General features: G+C 47.1%; 1 protein-coding gene across 2 annotated transcripts; it reads left to right on the top strand.

Annotated features, from left to right (window-relative positions):
* Positions 1 to 1,723: 1,723 nt before the first annotated feature.
* Positions 1,724 to 25,841, top strand: CASTOR1 (cytosolic arginine sensor for mTORC1 subunit 1). 2 transcript variants are annotated; one of them, XM_054996751.1, is made up of 9 exons: positions 1,724 to 1,883; positions 5,105 to 5,175; positions 15,508 to 15,701; positions 17,907 to 18,039; positions 18,685 to 18,808; positions 19,814 to 19,927; positions 21,925 to 22,007; positions 22,623 to 22,717; positions 23,389 to 25,841. In XM_054996751.1, the coding sequence occupies exons 1-9, from the start codon at positions 1,771 to 1,773 to the stop codon at positions 23,452 to 23,454; spliced, it is 993 nt and encodes a 330-aa protein (XP_054852726.1). In that variant the 5' UTR covers positions 1,724 to 1,770; the 3' UTR covers positions 23,455 to 25,841. The 2 variants fall into 2 exon arrangements, with proteins under 2 accessions (XP_054852726.1, XP_054852727.1); XM_054996752.1 differs by lacking the exon at positions 1,724 to 1,883 and adding an exon at positions 4,946 to 5,011.
* The last annotated feature ends 494 nt before the right edge of the window (positions 25,842 to 26,335 follow it).

The raw sequence follows: 26,335 nt of genomic DNA, 5'->3' as shown, positions 1-26,335 counted from the left end.
CAAGTGATTCCCTGTAAAGTCTGCAATAATATTCTCAGAAAAACAAGGCTTCCTTTCCCATGAGTCCGGTTCCAAGGCATTCCAGGGTGCTCATAAGAAATGTCCCGATCTGATCGAGGGTCATTGGGTACCCACAAGAAAGATATGAAGGCAGATGGTTTTCTCCTGTGGTTTGTCTCCTGCAGTAGTATTCAGAGGTATTCTGCCTCTGTTCATGGAGGTTCCATCCAGATACCGTACCTAATAATGGAATACTCATATAGGCTAAACAGCTTCACACAGGCCCAGGAAAAATACTTTCTTCCAAAGTTATATAATTATTTTTGAATGCATCATAGCACATAACAAAAGTATTGAGTACAAATGTTTATTTCTGGCTCTAAATCTTTCTGTTTTGGCAGCTGTCGAATAGGGTGGCATGTTGATTCAGCCTGTAAGATTCTGGCCAGCTGGCAACCCTCCCAACATGGGTCCTTAACGGGAGACTGAACTCAATGCTAGGACTTAAACCCAAAACATGTGCTGGTCTCTGTCCATGTACAGAATGCTTTCCCAATCCCCACATCCAGTAATTAATAATTCCACCTAATTCTCAGTCACACAGTGTTACCTCCTGGCCAGAATTTTACTGAGCTGATGAGAATTTCATCCTCTTACATTAGCTGCCAAAACATGAAAAAGATGTATAAGGAAAAAGTTTATTCAGTATTTTCCTTCACATTGCCCAACATTCTATAAAAAGATGTTCCTCTTCAGAGGGAAAGCATTCTACACATGCTCCAAACTTCCTTACACTGACTTAAAAAAATCTGCATCTTGTGGGGGGGGAGTACTTTGTACTTAACCCACCTCACAGGGTTGTTGTGAGGATGAAAGGAGAGGGGAACAAGCCACTTTGCCCCCCCCCCGGAGAAATGCAGGGTATAAATAAATAACCCCCAGGATTGCAGCCTAATTCTTGCACGACAGGACCATCAACAGTTATTAGCCTTGACAGCATAATGGAACCTCCATGTTCGAAGGCAGAACACCCACTGCACACTAGTTGCTGAGGGGAGGCAACAGAGGCGAGCTTTGGCCTCAGCAGCCTGCCTTTTCAGGGTCATTTGGTTAACCACTCTGGGGAAACAGGATGCTGGACTAGAGGATCTGGGGCCTGATCCTGTGGAGTCTTGTGGGGAAAAAGGATCCGAGTCTAGTTCACCTTAGGAGCCCCACAAGATTTTCAGCGCGTGAGCTTTCGAGAGTCAAAAGTCCCTTCTTCCGAAGGGGGAAGATGGAGTGTCCCCTTCATGCAACCCCCCGCCTTCTTCCTCCCTTTATCTGAAGGGGGCTTTTATTCGAATGCCATACCCTGAAAATCCTGTTGATCTCTAGGGTGCCCTGGACTCCAATCCTGCTGTTTTCCCGCAGACTAAGCCCCTCAAAACTATCTTTGTGGCAAAGGCATTCTGTGCTCCCCCAGAGGCCCTGAGGCGCCTAATTGTGGGAAGCGAGAGATGCTCCCCGTCATCTCATAACGGGAAGAGCGTTTGGGGAGAAAGCGGAGACGCCTCACGACTCCAATTCTCCTCCCCTCGAACTTCGGAGGAGAAAGCCGGAGGCTTCTGGTGGGCGGAGAGGAGGACGGGCTTGGGGCGAGCTCCTCCTCGTGGGCCGGGCAAAGCCTGGCAGAGGAGGCGGTGCCGCTGCGGCCGCCTCCCCTATAGCCGAGCGCCGAGGCTGGGCCGCCGGCCTTCTTGGAGGCGAGCGACGCGCAGGGCCGGCGTCATGGACCTGCGGATCCTGGAGCACCGGGTGCGGGTGCTGAGCATCGCTCGCGGCGGCCTCTGGCTCTACACGCACCCGCTCCTCAAGATGCTGCTCCTGCCTCAGCGTAGCAGGTGCCCGGCGGGGAAACGGCGGGCCGGGCCGGGCCTCTTCGGAGAGCGCTCGCTCGCTTGCTCGGAGGGGTCCTGGGAGTGGGGCGCGGGCTGGGCGTGCGCCTTGCCCGGGAGGCCGGGCTGCGTTTGCGGTGGTGGTGGGCTGCGCCCCGCGGGCGGAGAGGCTGGCGGCGGATGGGTGTGCTTGCTTGCGCCGCGGGGCTTGTGGAGCTGCTCCAAGGAGGGGCGTGTCTGTGTACCAGCTCTTGTGTGGAATGGTTGTGGTGGCCGCTGGAGCCCCATTCAAGCGCGCGCGCGTGCGTGTGTGGAGCAAGGGACTGTGGCGGAACGAGGGGTGCCTGTCGAACTAGGCAATTTGGGAGGGATGTTACACCCACTGTGGGAAACTGCGCTTCAGGATGATCTGCGGTGGTGGATTGGGCTCTGTTAATTGGTTTGTGCTTGGACTTCGGGCGCTAGGGATAATTTCTATTTATTTTACATCATTTATACACTGCCTTTTCGCTCCACTGGGGACCCAAAGCGGCTTATGTCCTTCTCTTCTATTTTATCCTCACAACAATCCTGTGAGGTAGGATAAGCTAAGACAGAGTGCATGGCCCAAGGTCACTCAGTGGGCTTCCATGTCAGAGTGGGGATTTGAACCTGGGTCTCTCAGATATTAGTCTGACATTCTAACCACTGTACTACACTGGGGTGTATGAGTTTCAAACCCTTATTTTGGGAGGGTTGTTATTGAACTGGACGCCACAGGTGGGCTGTGTGCTAACCAGACTCCATTGTGTGTGGTAAAGGATTTGCAGTGATTCATGTGTAGGGTTGTGAAGGCGAGGAGCTGGAGGCTAGCTGTGATCCTGGCTATGGAAATCAGGAAGCCTTCTTTGATGTTTGGCAGGAGTAGGGCGAGAGAACTGGGGGAGAGAGGTGTTTCTTTGGGTGGCATTATTTAACCCAGAAGTTGCCACCTTTTTAGCAGAGGCCAGCAAGTGGAGGCCCCGTCGCTCATATCTGCCCCCCCTTTCAGTTGGGCCCTGCCAGTTATCAACCAGTGAGTAATAGAATGGTACTATGAAGGGAGGAATTTTTCTAGAGGTGTTTCTCCTTCCTTTGACCCCATTCTTGATACCCCCTCTGAAAATCTAGTTGCAGACTAAGGCCTTAGTGTGTCCTAAGGTCTTCCACTACTTGTGTTTGCAATCAATGCGGTAAAACTGCGGGACTGGAAAAAAATGTTTTTTCTTTCCACTTTTTAATGCTGAGAATGAATGTGGATTAGGCTATTATTACTGTGTGTGAACTGAAAGGGGGCAGGGTCTCTCCCTTCTACCAAGCTAATTGAGTGGCTGAGCAAACAAAGAATACTAGCTCATTTTAAGTTATCCCCCATTTCAGTCCTCACAGTTAAATTTGCATTTGGCCAGAATCACTGACAGCCAGTCTGTTTCTTAGGATTTTTGTCAGAGCTAATTCCTAGAAATCCACATATGCAGAGTTTTCTTGGAATCTGACATGGGGTAGAAAATTCTGCTTCCTGCATGTCTAACTCCTTTTGTTTAAAACAGTTGGCAACTATCTCCACTGTCCTTTGTCTCATTTCTTCCACTCGTAGACACTGTTCCTTAACATCCTCTGATCTAACTGAAATGGGGCCTGGAAAATTTCAGCGAATCAAATGTCAGTGATTATTTCCCCCCAGCAGTTATGATCCAAATTCTGCTAAAACCAAAAGGAGTCTTAGGACAGTTAAAACCAATAGATGCATTGTGGCAAACAGGGCTACAGCCCACTTCCGCAGAGGCATGAAGTCCTAAGAATGCTTAACTGGGAGTAAACAACCATTACAAAAAACCAAGCCGGATAGTTCAGATCGTCTTAAGAAACTCAGAAGGCAACTTGAAATGTGCCATTTGAAGCGTTGCTCCCAGCACTTTTCAGCCTTAATTATCAGGTTTACAGTGTCCTGATTAGACTGAGACAGTGTGGGAGGGGGTGGGCCGGTTAAGCATTTCCTCCTTTGGTGGGAGGGGAGGGGGGGGGAGGCTGCTATTAGTCCCATTAGGAAACTTTACACCTGTGCATTTCCTCAATGGGGTAGTTAGCAGCTCCCAGGGTATTTCAGATCAGGGAAACGATGAGTGGCAAGGTTTGAGCAGCCCGTCCATGCCACAGTTCTGATTGTAATCAGGCCCTCGCAGGCCTGATAAGTCTGAAAAACTCTGAAAACTGTGGAAATGTGCATGTCAGGTTAGATCCTCAGCCCACCTTACCTGCCTCTTCGACCTTTGCCATCTCCCTGCGAGTTACCAGGTTCAGCGCTATAGTGGCAGCACAAACTGCAAGTCATGAGCATTTGCTGGTCGGATCTAGCAACCTTGTTCCCTTTGGCACCATTTCCTGTATGCTCTTAAACACCCCCCTCCCCAATCTCCTGTATCATCTCCTTTCTTGCTGCCAGGTATGTGCAGTCCCATCCCTTCTTCCCAGGATTGCTCCAGCTATGCTTTCTTCTAATGCTGAGTATCTGCCTACAGCCCATCGTAACAGCTTTAGGGGCTTCCTTTCTTTAGCCCTCCTTCTGCTTCTTAACAATGCTCTTTCCCTCCCCCCATAACATATATCTCCACTGCCCTGAGATTTCCATTTTCTTTCTGTACTCTCTGCCCTTTTCCTGCAAGCCATCTGAACTTCTTTCATCAGGATGCGCTTTCTCAGTCCACTTCCTGCTCTGCCTCTTCCATGCTTAGTTTCCTTCCGTCCTCTAAAAGGGGCTGTTTAGTGCAGTCGCCACTATTTGTGGTCCTACAAGATGTTGGAGGTGGTCTCTGCAAATGGAGAGGGCATCAGACATTGGGGACAGGCCCTGGACATGCCATGACTAAATATCTTGGCCTCTCTACTCTATCCAGTGCCTGTGACCAGTGCAGGTTTGAGCAGATGGGCATGGTTATGCTGCTGGAACAGAGTGCAGGGAGTAAGTAGCCTGTGGCTACCTACAGCTGCTGCTACCGTGCCTTGTGGCTATTTTCCGAAGTAGAGGAAGGAGGAAGCGGCATCCAGTTGTTACTTAACATCTGCTCAATGACACTCCCCAGTTATGAGTGGCTGAATTCTTATAAAGTGGAAGGAGAGTAAGTTAGGGGTGAGTTTGGGCTTTGGCAAAAGCTAGTAGGCATTCACCATACTGGCTCAAATGTGCAAATGTGATTTTGCTCTTATCCTAGGTGCAAATTCTTCAGCTTAACCGAGACACCTGAAGATTATACCATTATTTTGGATGAAGAAGGCTTTAAAGGTATCCATGCCTTGGTTATGTTGGTTTTCTCAGCTATCTTTCTTTATCACTACTCTTTCTATCTATTTAAATTCTGTTGCAGTTTAAAGAATGTCTCCCCCCTCCCCCAGCACGTCTGATATCTATGTTGATGGATCTTTTCTGAGTGGGTGTGATAAGAAGGATGGCCGAGCCCCCTCCTTCTGAGGGTAATCTCTTTTATCTCTCCTAAGAGGTTAATTTAAAAGGGGAAAGAGGAGAGGGACAGTCCAAAAAATATCCATATGTGGCTGGTTTTTTCCAGAGGTTGCCAGTTGCTGACTCCTAAGACAAATCTGCAGCCCCTGTATGTGGAAGCAGTGGTGGGTGAGATTGTTCATGGTTTGTGTTTCTACGTCTTGAGCAAAAAACAAAAAGGGAGGAGAAAGGAAATCAGTGGGCCATGATGCAATGCATGTTCTCCGGGAAAATCTTGCTGGGGTGGTGGGTATCTGTTTGTTCTCTTTTTTCCAACTCTACACACACACACACACACACACACACCCCACACACACATACTGGACCAAACTAGATGTTCTGGTGCTCCTGGTGTTCCATGCATATTGCCTCCATTTAAAAATGTTGTGAGGGCCCAATCCTGATTGGGCATGTGGTGGGGCTGAGATGCTCTTGTTTTCCCCTACAGGTGTTTTGGCACTTGAAAAGGTGTGTGGGGGTCAGCATAAATTGTTCCAAAACCCGGGTAAGAGTTTAGTGCTGAAGCCCACTTTCTGGGTGTTCAAGGCCTCTGGTTTGGAACTCTGTATAGGGGATTATAGGAGTTTGGTGGTGCTTCTTTTTTGTACGGCTACTTCAGCAATCTGCTTTCACTATCGGGGAAGACCAGCCCGGGTTGTACATTGCCCCAGCCATCCCTCCTTCCGAAGAAATTTGTGTCCTGTATTGGGAATAATGCATGCAGGATATTTTTGTATACATTTGTGTGAGAACTGTTTTCAGAGAGCTGTGAGCCACATAGTGAAGGATATAGAAAGGGAGAAATTAGTGTCTTGTGGGTTTTTTTTATGGTGCTGAAAGGTGTCTTATTTCATTTCCAAACAGTTCTGTGTGACCATGAACCTTGCTGGGTTGGGGAGGGGGTTGGTCACAGAGACGGTCACCCATAAAGTCATGTTCGGCCAAACCTAGAGACATCCTGTGGTAAAGAGAGGAAGGGGCTGCAGTGCCATGGCAATATAATAATAATAATAATAATAATAACATAATAACAACAACATGTGATTTATAGTCTGCCCTTCAGAACAACTTAATGCCCACTCAGAGCAGTTTACAAAATATTTCATTATTATCCCCACAACAAACACCCTGTGAGGCGGGTGGGGCTGAGAGAGCTCCTAGAAGCTCCCAAGGTCACCCAGCTGGCTTCAAGTGGAGGAGTGGGGAATCAAACCACTACACCAAACTGGCCCAATTGGCCCCTTTGGAGGCTGCACCAGTGAGGTCACTGCTCAGGGCTTCCAAGAGGTGAGTGGGGAAGGCATTGAAGCCAGAGGGGGGCACTGAAGCCCCTACCCCACCCTGGACACCTTCAAAAGACAGGAAAAGGTGAAATACGTATTGTTAAGATTTATTTAAAATATTTCTATCTCACTTTATCTCAGACTGAAGGCATTTAAGAATGCAGCGACCAGCTTGCAAGGATACAAAAGATACCAGTCTAAGATTAAATTTCAAATTTGTGGTGGAAAGTGCCACCAAGGTATAGTTAACTTACGGTGATCCCTGCTGGGATTTTCATTCTACCCCATTTTGTCATAATGAGTTATTTGAAAAGAATCCTTCAGGAGGGCCCTTGTTTGTCCTCCTAACGGCCATGCAGCCCCAGCTTATGCAATGCAAGGAACGTGCCCTTGGAGAACAAGCCCTTCTGAGTCTGGGCCACAAAAGCAGAGCTCTTCTTGGCTTGGGTCTATTCCCATCTTCTCACATCTGTGACTTCCTGTTGCAGGACAGCATAGGTTGTCGGAGAGCAACTCTATTCCTATATAGTATTGGACCTGAACCAGGACCTTTAGGTGCCTTATAGGGGTTCCCTTTTCTTTGTGCTCCTCCTTTGCTTTCCAAAAAAACTGCCTGCAAAGAAAGATGGGAAACCCGTTGCGAATAATGGTGAGAGAATGGGGTGACATAACACCTCTGATGTGTGGCCAGGACTTTCATGGAACATAAGAAAGCTGAGATTCTCGATTGTTATTCTGCAAACAGGAGTTGCTTATAAATGTCAGTTTCTGAGAAACAAGAAGGTTTTTAGAGGTAACAACATACTCTGGAAGCTTCTCTTTTTTCCAGCCTGCTCCCAAATTCAAAACTCTTCCTTTTCCAGTCAAAGGTTAGACCAGGCCATCTCCTCTCAAGCAGGAGACTGCACCGTACCCACTTGATCCACACAAGGCCAGCTTCGTACACAGGCTTGGCTGCCCCGAGCTAGGAAAGGAACATCTGTTTGCACCCACATCATGGTGCTGGTGGTTCTTAGTTGACCTTTAGAGTGTGACAGGTCTCTGTCCCAAGGAACATGCAATCTAAAATTTGAAATAAAGGAGGTGGAAGTAGGGATGAACTGAATAATGAGTGTTCCTTCCAGTTATACGTGTTTAGTCTGTGTTTCAGTAGGAGAGAGTTTAAGTCTTTTCCAAAGACTTCTTGAAAAAGGTTTGGGGGGGGGGTTGAAGGAAGTGTGGGCAGTAGCCCCATGCAGGTGTTCTGGGAGGCAGATCCCAGGCAAAGAAGAAAGTGGGGGCGGATCATTGGAAAGTGGTGAAGGAATAAAAATCATAGGGTTGTATCAAGTCATAAAAGTGGAAGTGAAGAGGCTGTGAAAGGCTTTGAAGGCAGCTGTGCCAGATCAGGAATGGGCAGGAAGCCAGTGGAAGAACTTAAGGTGGGAATTGCATGGGCAGAATGATAAGAGTATTGCTTTTGGTAGCAACAGTTCTGGGTAGAAGTCGGGGCCAAGAGAAGACCAAAATGGAGGAGGTTGTGGCAGTTAAGGTGAGAGGTGAATATAACATGAACCAAAGTTTGAGGGAGCAAAGAAGAAGGGCCAGATATTGACTGTTGTAAAGGTACTTGAAGATGGGTAGCCATCTTCATAGGTAACCATGTTAGTCTGTCTGTAGCAGCAGAAAAGAGCAAGAATCTAGTAGCACCTATTAGACTAACAAAATTTGTGGTAGGGTATGAACTGACATGCGTCACAACTCTCTTCAGATACATGACTTGGTTTACAACTCTGTTTCTGCTACCCAGTTGCTGGTTTGTACCTAAATTGTAACACAGCCTTCATTTTTACTAGTGACTCTGCCAAGTTTGTTAACAATTTACATGGTCTGCTAGGAAACTGGGTCTCTCAATGCAAAGTCCAGAATTGTAAGAATGTGAAAAATATTAGTCATTTCAGTGTAAGATATTTGCCACAATAATACAAAAGAGATCTGAATGGGAAGATAAGGGTTATTGTTTTTGTTTTTAGAAACTGCAGGGAAGTGTTACTTTTGAAGGAGCTGTTCTAAAAATTCTTTGCGTGGGCACTCCACTCAAACCCTCAAACGTGGCTTGCGCTTTAGAGAAGCCCGAAGTCTCCTTGAAAGAGCTGGACAAATTCCACAAGCTCATAAAAGCCAGCATTAAAATTTTGGATGTCAGCAAACACTTCTTAGCAGCATGATTGACCAGGGATTTCCCCCCCCCCCTCTCTGGCAAACTATCACGCTGTAAGTGTTCATGTGGTTCGCTGTCATATGTTGCTACAGAGGTTCCTTTAGATGGATAGGAAGGTTTGCCCATTATTGGGGAACTGGAACTTTGAAATCTGTTTTGTTAAAAACTTGCTTTGTGAAAGCCATGGGGCAGAGGATAGCTGAATCTAGTGCTCTATGACTGCTTAAGTGGGGATGCTCCACACAGTATTGATTTCTCTCTACCCTAACAACCACCACCACCACCCCAACAATAGCACTTATATACCGTTCTTCTCGAATGATTAGTGCTGCACTTGGAGCGGTGAACAAAGTCAGTGTTGTTATGATCCCCACAATATAGCTGGGGAGCTGGTGCTAAGAGGAGTGGCTCACACAAGGCCATCTGCTGAGCTCAAGGCAGTAGTGGAATCCGAACCAGCAGGGTGTTGATTCGCAACTCAATGCTTAACCATTATGGTACAGCAGCAAAATAATGCAGATAGCAAAATAATTCTAAGAGAGGGGGTAAGGATTCCATATTGCAATCGGTGATGGGTACAAGGGAATCCAAAAGAACCTCTCTTGCCCAGAAAGCATAGTGATGTCCCTAAATCTTAATGAGTGGCTATAGGAGAATGTGGAATGGCAGAAGACTGTGTTATTAACCAGGCTACCCTGTGATTATTAACCTATTATTATTATTATTAACCCAGGTTACCCTGCAATTATTAACCCATTATTATTATTAACCCAGGCTATCCTGCAATGCCTGTGTATTGTTCCTGCAGGTGACAAGGAATCTATACATGTGTCTCTTTGAGGGTAAGAGCAAAGGGTGCTTTCAGGTTTAGTCCAGGGAAAAAAGGACCGTGGGCATCAAAAGCTTAGAGATGATGCTGTGAAGCTTTCAGGGGACACAATTTGTGCAACTGCCTTGTTTCTGCTTGTCTGGAGATCTCTGTAAAAGGGGTATGCCATTGGCAGCCCCTTCCAAGTCCAGCAGGGAACAGATGCACAGCAGATGCCGGCACTCTGAATCTGTTTATCCCATGGGGATAGAGCCGGGCCAAGGGAAGAGAGATAGGAAGTGACACCGGGGCTGCCCGGTCAATGCCGACAGCAGCAGCTTTTGTGTAGCCGGCTTTTGGCTACCTTCCAGAATGGATTTGGCAGAACATTTTCAGAGCGGACGGAAGGCACAGCCTTTTCCAAGGAGGGATGTTGTTTTTTCACGCAGTTCCCATGAAAAGGGGTTTTCTTTTTGGGGAAGAGGCAGGCAAATAGACCTGGTGGTCTCCCATTACAGGTCAGAGGGAAGCTTTCAAGTCCTTAATGTCTTCACTTCATTTGGGGCTGTTCCTGTTGTGGTTGACTGCCCTGCATTCTTAACTGCATCTGATCAGTATTGCAACCTGCTATGTAAGGTGTGCATGTTCAAGCTGACAGAACTGAGCTCAGATCTAATCAGCTATGAATGGCATACGGTTTTAGGCAGGGTCTACACAGGTTCTATTTTTTTTTTAAAAGGCTGGGCAATCTTGAGGCCCAGCCCAAGAAAGTTGGTAGCGTCTCTCACCAAGAGGAAGAGAGCTTGTTGCAGACAGACAGGAATGTGGGGCTGACCTTAATAGCCGAGTGTGATGCGGCCTCTACTCTCATGGCACGTTTAAAAATAGTAAGGCCACACCATGGTATGAGCAGGAGGACTCCATGTATGTGCTTTGGATGTACCATCTCTTACTCAGATTTGGCATGTGCTGCTGCTTAAGAGTTTGGGGTCCTAGTCTGGAGTAGGAGTTGTAACTTCCAAAAGAAAAAATGGGGTCGCCGTTTGCCTGAAACCCTAAAGCTAGCAATAAGATAGCAAGGTGACGTCATTGCGGGAACACAAAAAAAAAGTCTTCACCAAGTGGTGGAAGACATTAATGGAAGGTGGCAGACACGTATCCTGGAAGAGAGAGTTCCACAGTTTTGGTGCTACAAGAAGGCCCTCCCTCGGGTTGCTGCCTGCCTAAACTCAGAAGGTGGGGGCATCGAAAGGGGGCCTCAGCAGATAATTGGAGGCGTCAAATAGGTTTGTATTAGAGTAGACGGGCCTTAAGGTATGCTCGTCCCCAACTGTATAAGGCTATTTATGGTCTACTCTGAGTGGTAGTTGCTGCGCAAGGACTTGGCTAGGGGTCTCTCCTACCCTTGTTTCCTTTTTAAACTAGAAATGCTAGGGACTAAACCAAGGCTTTTTATGCAACGCTTGGGCTGTGCTACTAAGCTGCAGCCCCAGGCAACTGGCTGGTGCACTCCTGATGTGATTGGCTTCAGCTGCGCAGCAGGCTGCCTGCATCTTACTAGAGATGCGGATCACATAAGATGGTTGGCCTTGGCCCGGGGTTTTATGTGCTGAGACTGAAGACTGTCAGCAGTCTTCAGAGGACTGAGTGGTTCAGGGCAGCGCAGTGAGCGTCGCCCCATCGTTGACCGTGGAGCCAAGTGCTGTGTTGCAAGTACAGTTTTAGTAGCCCTAAAGTGTGTATGTGGCAGTTCCTAGAAGGCCCTGAGGTTAGTATCCAACTTCCTAAGAATCTTTTCTTATTTTTTATTTTAAAAAAAGCAAGCTTCTAACCCTTAGGGCTGCTAAGTTAACGTTCGTGCTTTAATGCATTTCACTCTGGAGTCCTCAGATACATATTTAAATCAGTCACAGAACCCAGATGAATGGCTGGATGGAATTTCCTGTGGTCGGGGAAGCAGTGCTTCTGTGTCCTGCATGACTCAGCGGCCCTCCCTATAACTATTGCTCACAAAATTTTATTTTTTATTTATTTAAAACACCTCTATCCCACCTTTTGACCCATCTCAGGGTTCCCATGGCAGCAAACATATGTCAAACATTAAAAACAACTTTAAAATCCGTCCATACATACGTATGTATATGTATGCATGTAACAATTAAACGAAACACAAACAGGAAGGAAGGCTAATAAAACTTGGTGAGGCAATATCAAACCTAACAAGTCTTCACTCGTTGTTGGAAGACAATAAAGGAAGATAGACGGATCTCCCTAGGGGACAAGTTACAAAGTTTGGGTACTTTAACTGAAGAAGGCCTTTTGTGGGGTCGCCACATGTCTACTGTCAGATGGCAGGAGCACCCAAAGCAAGGCCTCCAAAGATGACCAGGAGAAGTCAGTTAGGTTCCTATAGAAGTAGGTCATCCCTAGGGTATGCTGGCTGCAGGCCGTGTAGGGCTTTAACGGTCAATAGCAGCACCTTGGATTGGACACGGAAGCAAAGTTGGAGTTAGTGTAGATTGACCGAGACTGGAGTCATCTGGCCCCTATGACCCATTCCAGTCTGCATTCTGCCTGTATCATTTTGTACCAAGTCAATTGCCTGGACGATCTTCAAGGGCAGCCCCACACAGTGTGCCTTGCAGTAATCTAATCTAGATGTTACCCAGATGTGCACCACAGAGACAAGATCTTTTCTACTCAGGAAGAGCTGCAGCTGGATTACCAGCTGAAGCTGGTAAAAGGCACCCCTTTTCCTTTAGGGAGAGTGGAAGCCCATCTAGAACAGGAGATAAATCAGTTCTGTGTCAAACCTCCACCCCCGCCACACACCATTAGTGCCTCTCTTTTGTCAAGATTAAATTGTAGTTTATTAGCTCTCATCCATTCCAAAACTGCCTCCAGACACCTGTTCAGTTTCCACAGTCTCCCTGGGATCTGCTGTAAGCATGAGATAGAGCTGAGGGTCATCTGCATATTGTTGGCAATTTGGCCCAGATCTCCAGGGGACTTCTCCTAGTGTCTTCACATGGATGTTTAAAAGTCTGGGGGATATGATGAAGCCATGTCGGACCCCATAGGCCAGAGACCAAGGAGCTGAGCAGCAGTGCCCCAGCACCAGACTCTGGCACCTACCTTCCAGGTAGCACAGTTGACAGGAATGAGCCAGACTGAGGACTATCTCAGGGGATGTAAGGTTACTTGACCCTATCAGGGCAATTGTAACATTTATGGTTTCCGTCGAGACTTCAGGGACTAGTGAGGACTGGGGTGGATGGCAGCTGAATTCCCCATATTGATTTGAACTTCTGGTCAGTCTTGTAGGTGCAGGCTTCTAGTTTATAAAGGCTTCAGAATTCAGATCACCTTTGCCTAGTCTATCTCGGGCCAGACTTCCGAGGCAGCAGAGTGCATTCAGAATTGCTTGACTGTATTTGGCAGAGTTGGCGGCTGTTTGCTTGGTGTGATCATTCTGAGGGTGTTGAGGCAAATTTGGCTGGAGGATCCTTCTTCCCCCAGAATGTTAGCACAAGACCTTGATGAGTTCGTTCATGGTGTGGCCCCATTCTGGAAACCTGCTAGCTTCGCCACTTTTACCAGCAGTTGTTACAAAAATCCAGGCAGCTGCATTGGCCAGGGAGAGTAATGGCGGCTTCCTTGTCTATGTTAAGCTGTGTGCTCACGCCCTCTGATTCTAGTAGGCCGTGCGAAAGGAGGCTAATGAAGCAGCTAGGTTCCTTTTGCGCTGAAATGCCCTTCACTCTCTCTCCGTAGTTTGGTACCTCTCTTCTGTTGACATTCCAGTGGTTCCCAGGCTCCTATCAACTTGCTAGTCTGGTCAGTCATTGTTCTGGTGAATGGCTCCACCCTGTTTTCTTGGAACAACAGGGCCTGTTTATTCTGATGGGAGAATATTGGTGGTGCCAGTAGACTGAGGGAAGAGACATCTAAATGGGAAGAGCTGTGTCGTCATGACTGTGCAGAGCCAGTGTAATAAAGGGCCTGTGGAGACTGAGATTTGGCTTCCTGTTCTGCCACAGAGCTTACTGGGAGATCGTGGGCTGGTGTCGCTCTTTTGACCTACCTACCTTGCAAGAAGCAGCCTGTCATCCCTTCATTATGCCAGGAGCTGGTATTGCCTCCCTGGGGATCATTCTGTATTCAGCTTCACTTCTGATTCCTGTCTGGTTCTGGTTCCTGTGAGGTGCTTTTGGAATTGGCGTTTTAGCTGCAAAGTGAGATAAAAATATAAATGTGACATGTTGTGAAAAGCCTTGAGTTTCTGCATTTGTCTGATTTTTATCCTGCTCTTCTCAGGGTGGCAAGGCACTCACCCAGGATCAGCCAATGAGTTTTCTGGCTGGGGAGGGGGATTTGAACCCAGGTCTCTCCTAGTCTGCTGCACTGACCCCTTTGCTGCATAAGCTGTCCATCTGGGAACCTCTAATTCCCATATGGATGATCATTAATTTAGTGCTAAGGAAAAAGCACTCCCAAGAGGCCCTTGGTGGTTGTGTGTCTGTTTCTCTTTGGGGGCGGGGGTTAGATCTGAAAAATGGTGATTTTCTTAAGAACAACCCAGTGAGTTCATGACTGAACTGAAGTTTAAACTGGGGTCAGAGTATAATGGTTATGTGGTCATTTGGCATTTGCAATATTGAGCAAAGCCGTGTGCCAAGACATGCTACATACCTGGATGGCAACTAGTTTTGCTTTTTCTAAGTTCAGAGAGCCAGCGATATTGGCTCTGTCCTCCTACTCACTCCTCACATGAGCCAAATTGCATGCAAAGGGCTCTTTAATGCCCTCCATTCTAGTGTGAATAGAAGAGGCCTTTGCACATCTCTCCCCTTGTTGTGCCCCTCAGCAACTTACTGAAAAGATGCAGGCAAAGGCCTCTTTTATTCCACCCAGTGTGAGTGAGGCTATGTCAGCGGTCTTACACGTCTCAGTTGCTTGCTCCCTGTCTGATAGCCAAGAAGCAGGTAAATGGGAGCATCTGAGGAGCATAAGGAGAGAACTCTGCCTGGCTTCTTTTGTTCTTCACACTGGGGAGCGGAGGGCCATAAAAGAAGGCTTTGTCCAAATTTAAATTCATGCAGACATTAGTGGCAGAGGTGCTTTCAGCTGGAGAGCCTTCCAACTTTTAAATCTGTAAAACACATGCCTTACAGGAAATAGGAAAAATGTCTCCAGGACTGTAAGGCAGGGGTTGCCTGCATCTTGTTGTTGGCATCTCTGGATTTTATTTGTCGGGGTCTTTCCTACATGTGCTCTCTAGTGAAGAAGCTCCCGAGATCTATATAGCCCCAGCCTGCCTGTTATGAGGAGGCTGATTTGTGTACGAAAGCATTTTTCCAGGTACTCCATGATGGTCTGGAGAATGGATTGACCTTCCAGTTAGATCACTTGTTAGATCACTTGAAAACTCTTTGATAAACTAAAAAAAAAAGAAGAAGAAGCTAGATGTTTTGGCAGCAGAGTTTTTAAAAAGAACCATGTCTTAATATAAACATTTTCTTTAATAAAGTGAGTGATAGACACCATCTTAGGAGAGGCATCCTTTTCCTCTTACCCATGAGGGAATGCCTCTTCTCTAAAGATGAGGTCTACTGTGACGTGTACATCATCTTAAAAAACAAATGAACTTCTGATAATGTATGTAAATTAATTTGAGCATTAGTCCAGTGGGTAAATTTCTTACTTAGGTTACAGCCTTACCCAAGTCTACTAGTGGCTGGAGATGTCTGCTTGATAGTGGCTCTTCTTTCTTTTTGTGGGTCATCAGTTTCCTCTCCCCACCACTGTTTCTCTTTCCTTTCCAGAGCTGCCTCCGTCCGAGTTCTTGCAAGTGGTAGATTCCACCTGGCTGGTGCTCAACGTTTTGTCCAATGGCAGTTCCTCCGCCAACATCCAGCCTATTGGCGTCACCAAGATCGCCAAGTCGGTCATCGCGCCATTGGCAGAGCACAACGTCTCAGTGCTTATGCTCTCCACCTATCAGACTGACTTCATTCTGGTGAGCCTTCCATGTTTTGGGGTGGCTTTTATCCTAGAGAGTAACAATGTGAGGGGTCAGGGCTGTCTAACCTTGAGGGCCACCCTGGGTTTGGTGCATTTTCTTCAGTCTAGCAAATGGTTAACTTTTTCTCACTGAATGGCAAGAGAAGAATAAGTTATTTTTAATGCTGAACTGTGAGTGTCCATTAACACATTTCTATCCTCCGTTGTTTCCAACGAGTTACTGTTATCAGGAAAGGATTATGGTACTGTTAATTGATTACTCATAAGCATATATTAAAACAAATAAGGTGATAGTGTGTGGACTTCAAACCTCCCTTTTTTTGGAACATCATCAAAAGCAATTTGATTTTTTTTTTTTTTTTAGAATGTTGGACCTCAGCTGGAAGGGCTAGACCTGCCAATGGGGACCTCGGCTGGGTCAGTTTCTAGCAGGCCGAGACCCGTGCGGTGATGGACACAGCCTAGGGTGGGGTGGGGAATGATCCTCCAGTGAACCAGTCTTTCTGACCCTAATGACCGGTAGAATCTGGGCTCTTCCACAAACAACCAAGTCCCGTTCTAAGATAACTACATTTTGATGTTAAGATTGAAGGTGGATATAAACTATACAAATCATTATATGGATCGCATTTATAAATAAGCCCTTGTATGGTCACCTAGGACACGTAAGAATCTTCAGTGAGTGGTCAAGGAGGCCTTGTTAATCGTCATTTGATTCTCATAGGCCACTGGAGCTCCACAACCACTGAGCCTAGTTGTAGGTAGGTGACCATGTTGGTCTGCAGAAGAACAGCAGGATTGGAGTCAAGGGGCACCTTAGAGACCAACCAGATTGTCAGGGTAGAGGCTTTCAAGAGTCAAAGGGATCTCTGACACTTCCCAAGGCTGTTTGTGTCCTTTGCATAACTGCCGCTTCCAATTGTGGATGACCTGTTTTGCAGCCTACAGGCAGCGTTCCTCCGAGGCTGGCAAGCAGACAGGAGCCCGGGCAGGCAGGCAGGAGTAAGGCAAATTAGGCCTCAGGCAAGGTACGGAGGCAAGCAGACATTAAACAGGCTGGAGCCAAGGCCGCAACAGCAGGCCTTACGGGAACCGTTGAACCAGCAAAGTTTCCAAGCTCTGCGAGATGATATATGAAGCTGGGATCTCTGTCTTTTCTGATGCTCTGGTTGAAGTCCCAATTCCTGTCAAGAGCTACAGCATCTCATTTCCTTCTTGGGAAGGGCTGTAGAAGGCAGACTTCGGGCTGCTGTGTGTGTGTTCCTTCATTGGGCCCCTGTCTCTGCTCTGGTTTTCCTCTGTCTCTGTGATCCTGAGGTTCTGCAGGGACCTCTGTGGACACCAGACTTTGGCAGGACTCCTGCAGCTGCTCCAGGTCATGGTAAGGTGCCGACAGGGTACAGGGCCTCCCAGGCGGTTTCTTGTCTGTTGGCTCACTGGGGGTGGGATTCACAGCTGGTTGCTGTGGCAGGAGGACAGGGTCTGCCTGAAGAGCGCTCAGAGGGGCCTGCACCTCAGAGATCTTGGGGCCTGAGAGAGGGACCCCTTGTTATCCGAAAAGTCTATTCCAGCAAAACTAGGGCAATCCCTGACATTGGAGGGGCTTGGGTGCTGAAGCTGTGCCCCGCAAGACGTCTGGAAGTCCTGCTCAGCTGCCCCTGCCTCGGTCTAAAGCTTGTTTACACATGCATCAGAATGAGGTAGAAGAGTGCAGAAGTGGACTGTTCATACTGCAGGTGGAAGATCACATTTTGGAGTTTTCATCTATGTAAACAGTCCCCCCGCAGATAGGAAACCAGCATAGTAATCAGTGTGTGTGGTAGAACCTTTCTTCCTGTTCTTGTTTTCTACTTGCAAAGAACTTTTTTTAAAATGAAAAGGAACACTTCACGCTGGAATCCAGTTCCTGCAGCATGAATAGGTACAGTCCATTCTACTGTCTCATTTTCCTGTATGTGTGAACCAAGCCCTGTTCAGGTTTTATCACTCAGGCTTGAACGCACATGTTCAGTCCATGCAATCTGTAGGATTTCTGAACATTTTAAAAATTAAAAACAACTTGCAGTTCTCGAGATGCTGAATTCTGCATCAGTACCAGTTGTAGTTTCATGCTTGGTGCTGGGGAGGCCACGGGCTTTGCGCTGACGCAACACCGCCGAAGTGAGCCTGAAAGTGACTGGTGACTTTTGACCTCTTTCAGGTGCGGGAGAAGGACATGCCTGTTGTGATTCACACACTGGAAGGCGAGTTTGATATTTACAAGGAGGTGAATGGGGAGCCGGTCCCCGCAAACTGTGATGATGCGAGCAACGGATTCCTGAAGCCAAAACAAGGTGAGTGTATTAGATGCAGCACAGTTCCTTGGGCAATGCATCTTTGCTTCCAAGATGTGGTCGGCGCTCTCAAATGGTGGGGAGTGAGCACAGTAAATCATGATCACGGGTCTACCTTTATCTGATGAAGTGAGCTTTGACTCAAGAAAACTTATACTCTGGAAGGTCTTGTTGGTCTTTTAGGGGCAACTAGACTTGGGGTAGCATGTACATTTGTTGCATGACGGGGGGAGCCACCATATGTACTTCTCACAAACGTACCTAGGAGAAGGTTGGGCCACTGTACTTGATCACACGCTGCACGTTGGCTATGCACACTGAGATGTGTCTGCAAGGCTTCTGCATTTAGGGCTACTTCTGCAGTTGGGTTGGCAGGTTAGATGCTGATGTATTGCAGTTGGGAAGGCTGCTCTTGTACCAGAGAGAGGGCAGGTACAGCCGCTGCTGTTCTGCTCCTTCCTGCCTCTGTAGAAATTTCCCCTTTCTCAGTTCCGTTTCCTTTTCCTTGGGCTCTCTTCCCATGTTCTTGTAATGTGTGCACACACACACACTCCCATCGCAGTTAGGTGTCCGCCAGTCTCTCTTGGGAGTCTCTGGCTATTCCACTATTTGGAATTTCTGATTTTTCTCCCTTTCTCATTCCAGCCGTGAACTCCACTGTCCACCCCATCCAGAGCCCTCGGAACAGGTTCTGTATTCTGAGTGTCTCTCCTGATTCTTTGCCAGCCATTGCCACCATCCTCATTGATGTCCTTTTCTACTCGCACAGGTAAGGAAGAGGCTTTGCAGAAGTCTTCCTTGGGAGAGGGTGAGGCCCCACCCATCCCATATTACATGACCAGCGTTCTGAAGTGGTGGAGAGTTCATTTGGCCCAGTTCTAAAGCCAACCAGGAGGATCCTGTATGGTTCTCTCCTAAGGAAACAAATGACTGTGGGCCATCTTTTGTTCACTGTGCACCTGTGGCCATGCGCTGGCTTACTGGGGCTTAAGCAGGGTGTGGCAGTAGTGGAAGGAAGGCTGCATTGTGTCTTGCATTTTTCTAATACACATAACTGTGGAGCTGTATTCACTGGCCTCAACCTCTGTAACTGATTCTGCCTTTGCCTTGTTGCTGGGCCTTACCTGCATATTAGAGGGCTCTTAAGTGCACCATGAAAACATTGTAGTGAAGCCATGTGTAGATCAGACCATGGGTCCAGCTTTGTATTTCAGACAAATGCTGTCAGATTCTTGTGGGTACTCGGGAGCCTTCCCTGTGGCTTGGATCTCACGTCCTTCGTTTGCAAAACGTCGAACTTTCCTTCCCTTCTTCCCCACACCTCTTTGCAGTGAATGTTAGTAGCTTGCAAGACTGGCAGTCATCCTTAAGGCCCAATTAGCTTGCCCTTTCATTTAGCGTCACCAGCAGCCGTTCAAAATATTACACTAAAGCTTAGATGAAGGCAGCATTTGGCAAATTCTGGGGTGCATCTAGGAAGTCCTCTTGCTCTGGGTTTTCTTCCCCTTCCTTTAGAAGAGATGAAATAGATATTCTTGTGTTACTCTCCCCTTCCCTCCCAACGTGCCCCTTAGATACTGAAAACGTGGCATGGCAGCTGTTGAGGGGAATGCCTGATCCTATGGAGGGAGCTGCCTAGTACTAGAGATGGCAAAATATCTCGGTGTCCCACGGAGCTCAGTCTTGGAAACTAAGTTTGCAAACTTTTGAGGAACCTCTACAGTCCAGTTCAGCTTGAGTGGGTTACCCGCTTCATTTACCTGTATATTTGCAGCCCCCCAAAGGAAACGGTTCCAGCCAGCCAGGATCTCGACTCCGTTACCTTCTTTGCCTTTTCATTGATCGAGGGCTACATTTCCATTGTCATGGATGCTGAAACCAAGAAGAAGTAAGTACCGTCACCATGGGGGTCACTTGAGAAGCTAAGTTTGCTGCAACTTGGAGGGTGTGATATAATTCTATCAGCGCATTATCAGCAAGACACGCCTACTGGTAGAAGTGATGCTAATGTTGGGTTTCATCTGATGAAGGAGCTTTATGCCAAAGTTTGATTGCAGTTGTAACAATTTTAGTTGTGGCTATAACAATTTTACAGCAGCATATTTGTGTACACGTATGACAACTAAAGCAGCACATCCTTATCTGCTGGCTAAGCAGGGTCACAAGCTTACAGCCTCATACACTAATAATATTTTAAAAATTATAAAAAATTGACAGACCCGTTAATAAAATTTAAAATCACACACACAGAGAGAGACACCTCGAACCGTGAGGTTCTCGGATTGTGGATTGGGACCAAAACCTGGCTCATCGGTTTAGGAGGGAGGAAGAAGAACAGGATTAAGCTGGAAGAAGAGGTTCTGGGAGGCTTGATGGCAAATCAGAATGGAAATTCAAATAAGGCTCAATAAGGCTGTATATTTGTAAATACTAAAAATGAAAAACAAACTTGTTCAGGGTTGATGGAAGTGAGATTCTTGTCTTTTATATTGTGAAGGGGGAGAGTAGCTTGGAATTCCTTTGACAAGATAGGTAAAAGTTAACTTAGAAAGTTAAGTTTGGAAGTGAGTTCCACTTCCAGTAGTTTGAGAACCACTGAGGAAAAAAGTTATCCAGTTACCTTCGCAGAATTGTATCAGATTTGCAATGCTGCTACATAGCAAGCTGGCCATTCAGAAGTATGTAGTAACTGACCTCTCAGTATGACCTTAGTAGGGGCAAGACCTCTAAACAAACCTATTGGTGAAGCATTAGCATCACACTAGTAGACAGGCTCTTTTTGGAAGGGTCTGCCTGTAGTGTCCTACTGCTGCATAATTCATCATCTGAAGGCTCAAAACTGCACAAAGTTTTCTCTACTTAATATTAGTTAACTATTGAGGATGTGGCCTTTGAATAAATAAGTGGACTAAAATCTATTCGATCCATTAAAATTACACCACCGGTTAATAGGGGCAGAAGATCTTTTGTTTTTCAGAAGATCTTTTAATTATTTTTCAGAATTATTTTCCAGAAATTCCCTAATTAAAATACAGACATGGTTGACCGGCACTGTCTTTGAAGAGGCGTTTTTACTTCTCCTCCCTGCCCTTCACAAGCAGGAGAGAAGTCCTCTTCAAAGACTGCATCTGCTGCAATCCAACCCACACACACTTATAACCCAAAACAGTTGTTTTCCCCCCTGAGAACTGTTGTGCATGTATAAGTTTCATGGACAGCTGCTACAATGAAAAGGCTATGGTTTTTTTTTAAATGTATGGCAGCAGGGTTTTTTTTCTGGGGAAAGAGGTGGTGGAACTCAGTGGGTTGCCCTCGGAGAAAATGGTCACATGGCTGGTGGTCCCGCCCCCTGATCTCCAGACAGAGGGGAGTTGAGATTGCCCTCCGTTCCGCCGAGCAGCACGGAGGGCAATCTCAACTCCCCTCTGTCTGGAGATCAGGGGGCGGGACCACCAGCCATGTGACCATTTTCAAGAGGTTCCGGAACTCCGTTCCCCCACGTTCCCCCTGAAAAAAAGCCCTGTGTGGCAGTACTGGGACTAACTGATCTGTTTCTGTAACTGAGAAAATACTTGTTGGAAAAGCATAAACCACAGAAAGCTGGCCTTGGCTTGTACTGACACTTTCCCCTTGGGTGTAAGGCTGGCCTGACTACACAAGCCGTCTGAACAGAGGTTAAGGGTTATAGTATCTGTATCTGTGAGGAGTGCACCCAGAATCCTTTGCAATGCCACGGAGGACACTGGGATATAATTCTCTGGTTGAGTATATCTGTACGTGTGCAGCATACGTTCTTTTGGCGTAGTGAGGTATCTTGTTTGGCTCAAGTGTTCCTCTTAAGAAAGGGTGCCAGCCACTGTGTAAAATCTTTCTCTTCTCTCCCAGGTTTCCCAGTGATCTCTTGCTGACCAGCTCCTCAGGGGAGCTCTGGAGGATGGTGAGAATCGGTGGGCAGCCCTTGGGGTTTGGTAAGTGGACGTCTCCATTCTGCACAGGCCGTTTAGTCTCTGAGCTCAGCTTGTCCTGGTGGGTGGTAGTACCAGTAGTGAGGTATTCAGATGCTGCCTGGAAGTAGCATGTCCAGAATGCTTCGCACAAGCTTGTAAGTAGCATAAGAACAAACGTGCTGGTTAGACCAATGGCTTATTCAATCCAACATCCTTTCCCACTTTGACCAGCCCTGCGAAGAGGCCTGTTGTCTGATCCTGAATAATCAGCAGTATACTTTTTCTGGAAATGAAGGCTTTGTCTAGTTCTCCTTACTAATAGCCACTGATAGACTCCTCCATTTGTTTGTCTAGTCCCCTTTTAAAAGCTGTCTAAGTCACATCTTGGTGGCAGTAAAGTTCCTTAGATTCACTATATTGTTGTACTTGGTTGCCGAGTGAGGAGGCAAGGAAATTCCTCCTGGTTTCCTCCCCTCCCAGTTTAAGCTGCATATGAGACAGATGCAGGTAAATGATTGTGGGTTAGTACCCTCACTGCTTTATTTACAAGGTGGGAATCATAAAGGGGGAATTGCTGTACAAAATTAATCCCATGCTTATTTCTCCCCCCCCCCCCCTCCGCCTTTGCTTCTGCAGACGAATGTGGGATTGTGGCTCAGATTGCAGAGCCTCTGGCTGACGCCGACATATCTGCTTACTACATCAGCACCTTCAACTTTGACCATGCCTTGGTAAGTCAGGCTTGCCATCCACTTAGTTGCCAGCTGCTCTGAAAGGAGAACTTGGGAGGACTGCTGCGATCGTCCTGTTCTTCGGCATCTTTAATATTGCCCTGCATACCGCTCTCACACCCCCTCCCACCATTGCCATTAAGGCTCTTGACTTGTTCTGGGTTTAATTCCTACGTCTCTTAGAAGATCAGAGTCTTCAGAAATAAAATATGCAAGGATTGAAATTGATACTTACTTCCAATAAATACGACCCCCATTCCTCTGATCTAGTCAGCGTGGAATTCATTTGTGTAATAATGGGAAGGAATTGAACAGGGAGCTAGCTGTCAGTTTAGTGGATTTGGGGTGATGGAGGGTTGGTCCCTAGGGACAAGCATTACAGCCCTACATTCTTGCACTTCCAAGTGGCTCTTCCCTCCTATGTCCTGTTGAGGATTTAAAACTTTTAAAAAAAACTGATGGCTGCTGCTTGTTCAGCTTTAAAACAGAAGGTTGAGATTGCCTAAGACTTCATGAGAGTTATCAAAGGCTGCCAAATAACTTTTTTTTAAACGCAAACAACTTAGTAAACATTCCACAGTATGGCACAGCTTGGGAGAAGGTGAGTCTGAGTTTCAGAAAGAAAACACTGATCGTTGTAAAGGGCCAATCCCTGTTTCTCCCTCCTGTAGGTTCCAGAAGAAGACATTGACCACGTCACGGAAGTGCTCCAGAAACGGCAGGAGAGCCAGAGATAGCTATTTGGCATAGCCTTGACATGACTCCAGTGCCTATTTGAGAATGGAAGCTGATGGACAATGTCCCAGCTGTGCTTGACACGGGTGTTCCTGAGGCAAGGAAGAAAGCACACCTCAACGTGAACGGGGCCACCATCTTTTAGACTTTTTTCCCCTTGGAGAGTTGTCTGTTCCATGTCGAGCACACAGGACACCTGTGGGGAACTGCTCTTTGCTTCCCAGAAAGAGGGGTGCCTGTGCTTGCTTTTGGATACTTTCCAGAACCTGGCTAACTATGGCCAATTTCAGTATTGCCCAGTGCAGCATTTCAGCGCTTTCATTCCATCCTCAGTTGTGTTGTATCTGGAGCCGTGAAGGATTTCTCTCCATGACGGCTTCTGGGGGGAAATTCTCCTTTTTTTGCACATTTCTGTACTGAGATTTCCCTGCTGAGAATCAAGCCTGGAGCTTTTGGGGTGCGGTTGTGGTGTCCCTTTTTTTTGTTTTGTTAGAGCTGGAAACAGCTGCATGTATTCTAGGGTGGTGGAGTGTTGCTTTTAAGGTGTGGTCTTAAAAATAGATATTGGAGCCATTTCATGTGTACTGGAGAAGTAAACTAGAGATTGGCTTTCACTTCTGCTCCTGTTCCAAAGCTCAGGACAGGAGGATTCCTGTGGAGCTTTTAGGTGCTCTGGATAGGCTCCCCTTTGGCTGGGGTTGTGCTGTCCACTAACAGTATTAAGCTAGCACATTAATGGGCAATACTCGTTTGTCATTGCCAAAATCCGTGTTGGGTTGGGGCTGGGTAGGAAGGGGAAAACTTCCGCCTCCTTTTTCCTGTGGCCTTAAAGCTGACTCTGTGCCTTTTGTGTTCAGTCCTATTTAAAGATATAATGCAAGGAATAAAGCCTTATTTTCCCACCCCACGCCCTTGGTCCTCCCCTCTTTGGGCAAGAGGAGGAGCGCAGTGCCCTTCTGGGCCCTGGCAGACACACTGAGTGAGACTTGGACAGCACTCCCAAATACTTCCTTGGTCCTTGGAATGGGTGGGTGCAAATCTTTGTGGGTTGTGCGGCTATCCAAATATCTTCATATATAATAAAGTGAGGTGTACTGTTTTTGGCTGTAGGTGAGGGAAATACATATTTGAAGGAGAAACCCCCTCTTCCTGTAAGTTGAAAACGAGCAGCCCTGGAGAGAGTTTCTAGTCTCACCCATTCTTTGCTATTCTACTCTGGCCTGTGGGGATTTGTGTGTGGTTGAGGTGCTTTAATGCAGGAAAGCCCTAAAAAATGTGGTCTCCTCCACCCACCACACACATGCCCCAGGGTCTGAAGTGACCCCATTCATTGCACAATTCCTGCTGCATACGTCAGTTCTGTCTGAGCTACCGACAGTGCTAGGGATCGTGGGAATGAGAGGAGTCTGTTCAGGTGGCAGCTGCTCACACTCCAGGCTGGCCCCTGTAGCACAAAACCATGGGTTGTTGCAACCCGTGTTTTGGACACAGTCGTCTCCTGGTCCCCGTAGGAAGCCAGTCGTGCAGATCGCAGTGCCATTGGGTTGATGTTGAGTGCGCAAACCCAGCAAGGGCCCCAAAGTGAGTGCACACTATCCACCCTCCCCTAGGCCTAAATAAGACAAAGTGCTTAGCACATGCCCCAAAATGTGATCCATCAGGACAGGCTCTGAGCGTTCCCAGGATGCTAGCAGGATAAATCAGTTTTTTAAAGTGGTGCACTTTATCTGATTATAATTACTCTGGTGGAAGTCCATTATTCTGCCCTGTAGAACTGGGACTTGTTCTTTCAAGGGCAGGATGAGTGGTTTTGTCTCAAGCAGGGCTTGGCTGGCTGAAAAGGAAAATGGCTGGATTTGGGGGACAGCTTCAAGCTTAAATTTCTTGGGAAGAGGTAGAAATGCAGGGCGTTTGCTAGCCTTGCATACACGTGCACCTGGATTTCTGGAGCTGCCAAGGGCGGAGCTGGCTGTACGCTGGGTTCCGCTTTCTAATATCGGAAGAGGGAGCTTTTTGGTGAAAGCCAGAGCCAATTGAAAGACAACCCGGCAGCCGACAGGTGATTAGTACTCGTGGCCATGGCTGGCTTAGCACAAGGGACTGAGGACAATAACAAGATGCTAGGAAGAGGAGTGGGGATGGGACAGAGCTCTGCTTTCCGCGCGTTTTCTGAGCGAGATCAAGTGTTTCAGGGGTGGCTCTCTTCTGCCAGCTCCCCTTTGGTTCCTGGCTTAGACTTGCTGTCTCTGTTCTCAAGTGACTGTTAAGCTAAACTGCTTCCCCTAATGGTCCAGTGTAAACTACCTTATGTGCAGCCGAGATGGAGGTTTCTTTTAAATCCTCTATTTTTTCATAGTTTGAAATTTTGTCAATAAAGGTTGTCATTTTCCAAGAATTTGTGGCTGGTGAGTGAATCTGTGGTGGTGATCCAGAGTCTTGATTTCAATAGTGTTTTTTAAAAAAAAAAACTAGACTGAGGGCCAAGCTACACGTGACGAATGACACTTGAACGGCAAGTGGATTGAGTGGAGGGCAAGTGAACAGGGAAGAATACACTTGTCGTTCAGGTTTGGCCCAGAGTTCAGTGTTTGGCTGTTAACATCCAGTTTCAGCATAGCATGGAGTAAAGGAGAGAACAATTCCAGCAGAATTGTTCGCCGTATTGATAATATTTGTGTCAAGGTATCAAGAATGGGTTTTGCTTTATTTTTGTTTTTCAGCAAAATTTGCCTCTTATAGGAGGGCAGGCAACCCATCGGGAAATGCCCTGGAAAAGGGAGTTCTTTGCAACTGCTGCTTCCACGCCCTCAGTTGCCTTCAGTGGTGGCTTTTGGAAGCAAGAGGGAGTGAGGCCCTGGCCAAAGATGCATCCAGGCATCAACT

This window comes from Eublepharis macularius, chromosome 13, assembly GCF_028583425.1.
Source record: "Eublepharis macularius isolate TG4126 chromosome 13, MPM_Emac_v1.0, whole genome shotgun sequence".
NCBI lineage: Eukaryota > Metazoa > Chordata > Lepidosauria > Squamata > Eublepharidae > Eublepharis > Eublepharis macularius.
Note: the sequence above shows the minus strand (reverse complement) of the source record. Positions and strands in the feature narration are given on the sequence as shown.